This window comes from Apaloderma vittatum, unplaced genomic scaffold (assembly GCF_000703405.1).
Source record: "Apaloderma vittatum isolate BGI_N311 unplaced genomic scaffold, ASM70340v1 scaffold463, whole genome shotgun sequence".
Classification (NCBI taxonomy): Eukaryota; Metazoa; Chordata; class Aves; order Trogoniformes; family Trogonidae; genus Apaloderma; species Apaloderma vittatum.
In genome coordinates, this window is record NW_009708369.1 from 25,076 (window position 1) to 35,080 (window position 10,005).

General features: G+C 47.5%; 1 protein-coding gene across 1 annotated transcript in view; it reads right to left on the reverse strand.

Moving 5' to 3' along the window:
- SFXN5 (sideroflexin 5) overlaps positions 1–10,005 on the reverse strand; it is a gene marked incomplete at both ends in the record, with an annotated part of 41,937 nt that overhangs the window by 9,516 nt on the left and 22,416 nt on the right. The window contains 3 exons of the mRNA XM_009866519.1: positions 120–205; positions 2,116–2,231; positions 7,631–7,721. Of these exons, the coding sequence (XP_009864821.1) occupies positions 120–205; positions 2,116–2,231; positions 7,631–7,721 (293 nt within the window). The remainder of the gene's footprint in view (positions 1–119; positions 206–2,115; positions 2,232–7,630; positions 7,722–10,005) is intronic.

The window sequence follows — 10,005 nt, forward strand, 5'->3', positions numbered from 1 at the left end:
TGGATTAGATGATCTCTAAGGTCCCTTCCAGCCTAGGCCAGTCTAGGATTCTATGATTCTATGATTCTCTTCTCCCTTTCCCTTGAACAGCCTCCCTCCTTGTACTACCCAACACTTACTTTTCCAGTATGGACATAATAATTGGAGGTAGAACCAGTATAGGCATTGGCAGGACCACTCTCGTCAGGGCCGTTTCTAGCAGTGCCTGAAAAGGAAAAACAAACAAACAAACACACACAAGACACTTAAATCTCAGGACGTACTGCACTGAGCAATCAGCGGGTGGGCACAGAACTGGTTTGGTTGGCCTTTCTTCTGTTGAACAAATGTATCCACACACACTTTCAAGGCCACTCTCAGCTATTTATGCACAACCTCTCCAGGCTCCCTTGCTACAAACGATGGGTTGGAGTCCCTGCTTGGTCACAGATTGAGTGGAATAAAGAGAGACACTTAATAGCTTCCTTGATGTGGCCAAAAAGGGCTCCACCATCTCGTCATAGTCCTACACAACCATGTTAGTGCTGCCTGGGGGAAGAAAGAGAGACCAAAAGCTTTCTGGAAGACATTGTAAGGTGAAATATCTCAACACGTGCTGAGCAGCAGTTTTAACCTTTCCTCCCTCAACTGACTTGGAATTTCAGTTACTTGCACCTTAGTGCCTGCTCCAAGACTTGCTTCTGGGTTTTATTCACCGGTGGTTGCAAAACATCGTAACACACAGGGCTCCCCTCTCCCAGGCAGACACCCAACTGCAGGGCTACGGTTGTCCCTCCCCTGGTGCCTTCTCCCTGGTGAACAAAACAGCACCAGACGTATCAATTACCCTGAGGTGAGACCTAGAGATGCTCAAGCAAGGTGTAAAACCCCCTTTACTAGCACCCATCTGGGAAGCTCCAAGCACCGCGTCCAGGCACGGGGCTTTGGCAGGCGAAGGCAGAGGGTACTGCAGATTTTGGATGAAAATGCTGAAACTTATGCATGTGGTTAGACCTTCCAAACGGGAGAAGGTCTCAGAGAGGTGCAGATGCGTTACACTAAGGATCTGCCAAATTTTCCATGACAAAACCCAGTACTAAGCTATCCGGGAAGAAGCGTTGGCATGAGGTGGCAGCCGAGCAGAAGTTCTCAGAAAGTCCAAAATTTGTTTAAACTCCACTTAAATCACACCCTCAGTACCTTCACTCGTAATATTTATTTTCTATGTTGTCTCTCTTCCTCTCGACCATTAGGATTAGGAGGGGAAGCTGGGTCCTGAAGCCAGTTAATGTAAGTGAGGCAAACTGGCTCAAACAAGTATCTCCGAGCCCTTCAACAGATTGTTTTAATCTCCCTGCTAAACAACAATATGGAGAGATATTAGAGATCTCCCATTTCTTGCCGAGGACTGTAAATCTGTACATTAATTGCTGTCTGTGAAGTGCCTTAAGAGCCTTGGACAGAAGGAGCGAGAGAAATGCCAAGCATTATATTATTAACTCCTCTGCCTGGGCGTGTGCTTTGGTACATGCTTTACATTTCAGATTAAAGCCCACTTGGAAACAACACGCCTCAGACAATCAGATGATGCTCAGAAGACAAAACTATGTAAGAAGGGGAGGAAAAGGAATAATTGGAGGCAGATGGCAAGAGAGTAGGAGGTTACAGGGGAGAAAAAAACAAACCAGGTGTTAGGATGAGGATAAAAAACATCTGGCTACCCTCGCAAAGCTTCGGCTGGCAATCGATAACGCGGCTCTGACGTGGCAAGGGTTAAAAAGCCGCTCGGCTCGAAAATGAAGTCTTCCTCATTTAGAAAAAGGTGTAAGCTTCTCTTTGCTTCGTGCTCAACACGAACTGCTTACGAGTTGCCATAAAGAAATCCCGAGACTGTGAAGGCATCAGGGTAGGTCCTGATGTCAGGCTGCGCCCTTCCAAACCAGCGAGGTCGTCCCCGCTTCGTGGCTGCACAGCTGCCCGTGCGGATTCAACGAAAATGTTAAGTTTCGCTGCTTTCGTTCTTCCTGCTCATCTATTTCCAGCCCTTTCAAGCCATCGATTCCTACGGCCGTGAGACTCGTTGAGGCTGAAGGGTGGCTGTGGACAAGCTCACCCGGGAACGTCACCGGTACGTACGTGTTTTGCAGCGATTCTGGAAGACCCGACGATGTTTCCGTTGTTGTCCAAAACATCAATTCCTTCTTCCAGCTCTGTGTGCCTCATCAGGACAACATTGCAGATATTGGCACTAGCTGAGGATGAGAAAAGCACGATGATTAGCAACGCGGCCCGGGTCAATACCGAACGGCAGGCTTGCCGTGACAGCCCTTCAGCTTCGCGCACGTCAATCTGCCAAGAACTTTCTGCAAGTCAAGGAGCTGCTCTTACACCAAGAAAAAGATGTGCTTCTTAACAGGAGGATAATAATCCCTTGCAAAGGGATCTGCTGCCACAAACAGAAAGGTTTCGCTGCAACGCAAGAGCAGCATCTCCAGGTGTTGGGGGTCACGCATGCTCCCACCCTCCATAGGGATCCTTCACCCAACGTTTCGATCTACTAAGTCAAAATAGCTCCTTACATTGGGCTGCCAGTTGGTCTTGGCCAGCCAGGCACTGCTGATTGGCAGCTGCCTCTTCCGACAGGACACCCCAGAGACGGTCCGATTTACCCTTAGTGGAGCCAGCAGACAAACTCTTCTTAAAAAACGGATTTTAGCAGGTGTGATGGAAATACGCTGCGAGGGATTTCGCTGAGCTATGAAGGACAGCTTAGATCTGAGCTCTTAAGAGGGACGAATTAATTTTTTTTTGGTCAGTTAAGACAAGGTTGGGCTGCTTCCATAGACATAAATCCCATTAGCAAGGGTCCTGCTGACAATTTGCCCTTTTTTTCACATTTTAGGGAGAAAACGGCTCTGGGTGCTTATTTTCCAGAGTTAGAGATGTGTTTCTTTGATTTAATGACATTTTTCTGAACTCTGACACAATAGCAGCAATTTGGGAGCAGGCCTGGGACCCTTTCCGACACAAACTCCCTCCCCTTGCTCAACCTGTGGTTTTTGCAGCCTTCTTGAGATCATAGAAACACAAAATCATGGAACTGTTTAGTTTAGAAAGTACCTTTAAGATCATCAAGTCCAACCATTAACCCAGCACTGCCAGGTCCACTGCTAAACCATTCCCCTGAGAACCTCATCTGTATGTCTTTAAAATACCTTATAGTGTCCTTAAAGGGGGACACAGGAGAGATGGGGAGGGACTCATGGTCAGGGAGGGCAGGGATAAGTCAAGGGGTAACGGTTTCAAACTGGACGAGGGGAGGTTTAGGTTAGATATTAGGAAGAAAATCTTCCCTGTGAGGGTGGTGAGACCCTGGCCCAGGTTGCCCAGAGCAGCTGTGGCAGCCCCTCCCTGGCAGTGCCCAAGGCCAGGTTGGACGGGGCTTGGAGCAACCTGGGCTGGTGGGAGGGGGCCCTGCCCAGGGCAGGGGGGTGGAACTGGATGATCTTTAAGGTCCTTTCCAATCCAAACCATCCTGTGATTCTGTGGTGACTCCACCACAAGCCTGTGCCAAGGCTTGACAACCCTTCTGGGGAAGAAATTTTTCCTAATATCCAACCTAAACCTGCCCTGGTGCAACCTGAGGGCATTTCCTCTTGTCCTGTCACTTGTTACTGGGGAGAAGAGACCAACCCCTCCTCGCTGAACCCTCCTGTCAGGGAGCTGCAGAGAGCGCTGAGGTCTCCCCTTCGCCTCCTCTGCTCCAGGCCACTCCGGGTTTCAGGCTCCCCAGCACACTTGTCCTCCAGCCCCTTCCCCAGCTCCATTGTCCTGCTCTGGAGCCTCTCCAGCCCCTCAGTGTCCTTCTTGTAGTGAGGGGCCCAAAACTGAACACAGGTGACTCCAAATTCTGCTCCTCAAGTGACATTAAGAGTTGGGGTAGAGAAAAGCCCTTCCCAGGTACAGCTCCTCTCCGGGGCTCAGGCACTTTTTAGGTTTTTTCCAAAGAATCACAGAATCATGGAATTGTCAGGGTTGGAAGGGACCTTAAAGCTCATCTCGTTCCAACTCCCTGCCACGGGCAGGGACAACCCCCACTAGATCAGGCTGCCCAGAGCCCCATCCAGCCTGGCCTGAAAAACTCCCAGGGATGGGGCTGCCACCCCCTCTCTGGGCAACCTGTGCCGGTGTCTCACCAGAAATGCGAGTGTCTCATTAGAAACTCTATTAATTCCTACAAAAGTTTTGGTTTTAATAACTGGCATTTTCCAGCACACCCCCCCCATCACCACCACATTTTGTCGCAAACTTTTCAACCACAACTAATATAAACCCACTGTTGCCGCAAGTACCACGGCTTCCAAAAATGTGTTTCTGTACTGCTTGATGGGTTAATATTCGCTAATTAATCTCAATTCATGTCATATAACAAATGTCTAATTTTTTGAGGGTGGTGGGTGGGTGAGCCCTATACGAACGCAGCTCTCTGCAATCAAGGATGATTTGTGGTGACAAATGCTCCTTACACTCGAGAAGAAGAGGAACATACACACACGCACACTCTGTCTCTCTCTTTAATAGTCGAACTACTGGACCACTCTTCCCATCTATCAAAATATCGGCGTTACCAACCCTTCAGCTCCTTAATCCGAGATGAAAAAGAAAACAGGCATTTCATTTAAAGCAAGTTTGGCCTCTCTTTTTCTTTTTTTTTTTCTTCTCCTTTTTGAACACTCACATGCCCCGTCCTTCCAGCTATCAGTCAAGACCGAACGGATGAAAACATGTCAGCTCTGGCCAAGCCCGGATGCACCAGCACAAGGCTCTGGGGAGACTCATGATGGGGTGTCCAGACCTGAAGCTCCCATCACAGCTAAATCCTTCTCCAGGTGGCTGGATCTGATTAGGAACAGGTCTCAAATTCATCGATCGGGTCTCAAATTCAAAACCTGATTCCAGCCCGTTTGAGACAAGCAACTGCCTTGGTTGCTTCCGTTCTGCTTTCTGAGAAAGCAGAAAACGCTCCTGATTACGGGTAAGCTGGGATTTTACAGGCTTCTCAAATACAAGGGGGGATGAGAAATAAATAAATAGAGGTGCAGACAATTTGATTTTCAGAATTTGAAAAGAAATTGTGATAACATAGCTTGGAAACTACTGTGAACACACTTATTGGAAACCAGGTTCAGAGAGAAAAGCAACCCACTACCCTAGATGATGCTCCAAGGTGGCCAGCATGAAGCACAAACCCCTTTTGCATCCAGCCAGGTGCCGGCTATGCAGAGCCTTGGTCATTTCTACAAATTGTTCCACCTGGGTTGGTTCCTCAGATCCATCCCCTGGGGCTGGGGAGGACTTTTTGGCCAACTTGTGATCTTCCATCTACTACAGTTTACCCTTGGTGGAGGGTAAAGCTCCCACCTCCTCGCACCTTGCTCCAGCACCACCAGCCCCGGCGGCACACCAGCGACGGCGGCAAGCGGAGCCTGCACTGGCTACCTGGGTGCTTTCCTAACGTCCCACACTCTGTGATATCGTGACTGAGGTCTGGAGGTCTCTGCAGATACATCCCCATGCCCTGCCCTCATCTCGTGGTCCCGTGGTGAAAGTGGGATTTCACAGAGGAAGCACTTTCGTTAAACGTGCCCCACAGGCAGCATTTCTACAAACACCATTGAGTTTACTGGGCAAAGATAACTGTTATATGACACAGACAAGACAGACACAACATGCAGAGCATCTCTCCGGGCAGCAGAACCCACAGCCTGGCTTTCCCAGTGCCCACCCCAGCTTCCCCAGGCTTCACATGAGCCTTTACGAACATCCTTTCCAACCCAAACCATTCTGCAATTCTACGATTCTGTCTCTGCTTGGATTCTAGATGTTTTTTCCACCCAAGCTGCATTTCCCCAAGCCTCCATCTCTCATGATCCCTTGGGATGAGAGACCATAAAGCTTTGATGCCCACCTCCACCTTGCCAGCTGCTCTCAAGCAGCACAGCTCTGCCAAGGTCAGTGGGAAAAATATTTGATGGTAGTGGAGCAAGAGCTTTACACCACTGTCTGGTTTTCAGACTCATCGAATGGTTTGGGTTGGAAGGGACCTTAAAGATCATCCAGTTCCAACCCACTGCCCTGGGCAGGGCCCCCTCCCACCAGCCCAGGTTGCTCCAAGCCCCGTCCAACCTGGCCTTGGGAACTGCCAGGGAGGGGCTGCCACAACCTCTCTGTGCACCTTTTCCCACAGGAAAAGTGAAATTCTGCCCTTTTGCTGGAGGCTGGTGGTTTAAAAGCAACGGGAAGGCGCATCTTAATTAAACAGTTTGTCCAGGTCTGCAAACCAGTAATTTGCAGTTTTCAAAACCACAAAACAGCAATTAGTGGGAGGGCTCCTGATGTCCTGGCACATAACGAAGCATGACAGTACACAAATAAAATGAGAACTAGAGAACTAATTACGGGCTAAACAAATTAATTATGGGTCCTCAATCAATGCCGACACAAGCGCAACCTTTTTCTCCTTACACCTTGGCATGAAAATAGATTAACTCGTCAGCAAAGGCTTCCCAGGTACATCTCTGACTTGAACCCAGCCTCGGAGCTTGCGTTCACCTCTAGCGCCCTCCTGGTTGTAAAAATCAAAAGCAAGCTGAAACCCTCTAAGACTATGCTCCAGAAAAGTTCCAGGAGAACAATAATGATCACAGATCCCCTGCGTACAAGAAAAGTGCTCAGAAAAAAGATAAAGTGCAACCTACGGACCACGATCCCTGTCACGCCCTGCTCTGTAGACAAGGCAAGAGGCTACTTTTTCTGGTAGAAAAGGGGAAAAAAACCCCAGTAACTTGGGAACGGAAGGCTGGAGGGTGAGGGTAATCAGTCCTCTGCAAATAAAAGAGATGCAGAAAGACCAGAGAAACTGAGAGCAACAGCCAGGTAAAGAGGCTCAGCATCCTTGAGGAAAGCTCCGGGGATGCAGCCTTTGTGCCGCAAAGGAAAAAGCTTAAAGGCAAGTTTTGCATTAACAAGGTTGAAAAGGGACCAGGCAGCAAAACCCCCTTTGGTTACTGCGTTCCTCCATGCTTGGACAATTTTTGCACCGTCTTTATAAATAAATAAGTCCATAAAGAAAACCCATCCCAATGCCGCTGGTGATTTCTTCACAGGTAAAACAACTTTTTTGCTGAATGTTGTAACCACGGGCTTCAGTAAAGGCTGAGTCCAGCGTGTCCCTCCCCTCAAACACCGAGCAGTTAGTTAGTAAACTGCAAAAGGGTTTATTTTGGGCTCCAACAAGCCAGCAGCAGCCTTAATCCTTCACACACTTTAGTCTGGCTTTAATCAGTGGCTCTTAGAAATCTGTATATTCAGAGTAGGAGCATTTAATTGCGTTTTTATTGCAAAAAGAAAACCCTAACGCTACCACTTGCTTGAAGATTTGATTTGACACGATTCAAGCAGACCTTGCAAATTGAATACTCTTGAATTTTGGATGGTTGAGGACCAGTCAACGCCGATCAATTTCTAAATGACTTTAGAGTGGAAAGCACAGCTTGAAAAAACCTCGGGAGAAGCGTCCATCCCAGCAGCTTTTAGCCACCGGCAGGTTTACAGTCAACACTGAATATAAAGAAAAGGCGTGATTTCTTACCGACAGCGGGGAATGGCACAAATCTCTGGATCAGGAGACGAGTGGCGGGGGTAAACTTGTTTGCTCTCTGAACCAGAACATTAAGGCCCACCTTGGAAGAGAAACAAACAAACAAAAAAAACAAAACAGAGAAGCAGAAACATTTAGCTACGAGGAACAGGATGGATGCTACAGCTCGCAGACAGTGGCAGAGCTCTTCAGAGTGACAGACTGGGGTCCCTCCCCATGCAGAAGCATTTGAGAACGAAGCCCTCCCTCCCACTGCAGGGTTTAGCTGTGTTGGGTGCAACCCTTTATTCAACAAAAGGTTGAAGCCAACTGTTGGGTTTAAACGAAGAGCTGAACCCAATGGTTGGATTTAAACGAAGGGCTGAACTCAAATGTTGAGTTGAAACCAGCCGTTGGGTTCACATGAAGGGCTGAATCCAACCATTGAGTTGAACCCAATAATTGGATTCAAATGAAGGACTGAATCCAATTGCCGGGTTGAACCCAACCATTGGATTTAAATGAAGACCTGAACCCAACTGCTGGGTTGAACTCAACCATTGGATTTAAATGAAGAGCTGAACCCAACTGTTGGGTTGAACCCAACCATTGGATTTAAATGAAGAGCTGAACTCAACTGTTGGGTTGAACCCAACCATTGGATTTAAATGAAGGGCTGAACTCAACTGTTGGGTTGAACTCAACCATTGGATTTAAATAAAGAGCTGAACCCAACTGTTGCGTTGAACACAACCATTTGGTTTAAACCCTTTCCAGCTAAAAGACACGCCAGAAACCACCTCAGTGCTGTTCAGTCCTCTGGAAATGCTCCTACCTGCACTTTTACGCAGTTCACCAACATTTTCCCCATCCAGACCAAAATTTTTAGGGCTGGGAGGCCTCACCCAGTTAGGAAAAAGCCAAATATCAGTGGTGGATTCCTCCTGCCAGGGTCTGTGCAAACTACACCACCCCACACCAATGCAAACATTTGGGCTATAAAGGAGCTATTAAAGGAAACAAGAGCTAGCAGGAATTTTTTTATAGGCACGGATGATTTTTGTGTTGCCTCCTCCAGCACTTGAATAATGCAGAGCTCTCCACAGTTTTGCAGGGATCTAAGTCATTGCGTATGTTAATATAAACAGCACAGAGGAGAGGCGCTGCCTCATCAGCCTCGGCGTGGTTGGATAGTAGTGGAAATCGGAAAATTTTGATCAAAATTGGTTTCAAATAGAACTGGGGTTATTAGTTAAGGATACTGATTCGGGTGCAATGACTTCTGTCTTCAAATTACTCTCCCTCACTGTTATTTTCTCCTTTCCATCCAAAAAGAAATCCCGCCCAAATGCACAAACAAAACCCAACAACAGCCCCAAACTGGGCATTTTAGGCTGAAAAGCCTTTAGCAACGTCCAGCCAAAAAGTTTCCAGCCAAAAATGCAGCAAAATTTAAAAAATCAAAAATCAAAAGCAGCCAAAGCCAAAAACCTGCCAGTAAACAGTGATTTGGGGGGGTTAAAATAAAAAATAAAAGCTCAGGAGAACGTATTTTGCAAGCTGCTACATTATACATGCATCCGCAGCGCATCTTGTCTCTTTGGAGGCTGAGAGGAAGATGTTGAGAAGCACAACTGCTGGGCAAGCCCCGCACGAGCAGGGTGCTGGTTTTCAAAACTTGGGGAGTGTTTCCAGAGATTTCACCGGGACCCAAAAGAGAAACTGCTCCTCCTCTCCTCAGCCACTGTGGCTCTAGAGATGAGCCCCAGGGAGTCACGGCGGTTCTTCTTAGTCTGGGTAAGAATGAGGGGTTCATCTTAATCTTCTTCCCCCTCAGAAATGACTGAAATATTTTATTTATTTTTTAACATTTTCCAAGTTCTCGAATGCATGTCTGCAAAAATCTGAAGGCTTCCAGATCCTGCAAAGCAGCCTAAAACTCGGTGGCTTTAAGAGTAAAGCTAATACGGTCTCAAGTGTGGCTTTGCTGGTGCTACTCCACAGAATTGGGAATTTCTAGCTTGGATGCAGCTCATCATTGGTTTTCTGGCCTCTTCTTGTAGGTTTGAAGGAAGGACTTAACTGTGAAGTGGAAGAGCAGCAGCTTTTGAAAGAGAAAAGATGCAGCCAAGCCTTGGGAGAGCCACCGCTCTGAGGCTAGTGGCAAGAAAAGCATTTTACTTTCAGATTCAATTTGGTGTTGCAGACGAACTCGCTCCTCCACTTACAGCAACCACCCCGCTGTGCATATGAAATTAAATGTTGCTATAGATTTAAATCCAGTCTCCCAAATTCCCAACACGAGGATTAGATTTAGGCAGCTAATGAGGGGTTGTTTTTTACAGTTTCGAAATTGCTTTGGCCAACCTGTGAACCCTTTCCCGCGG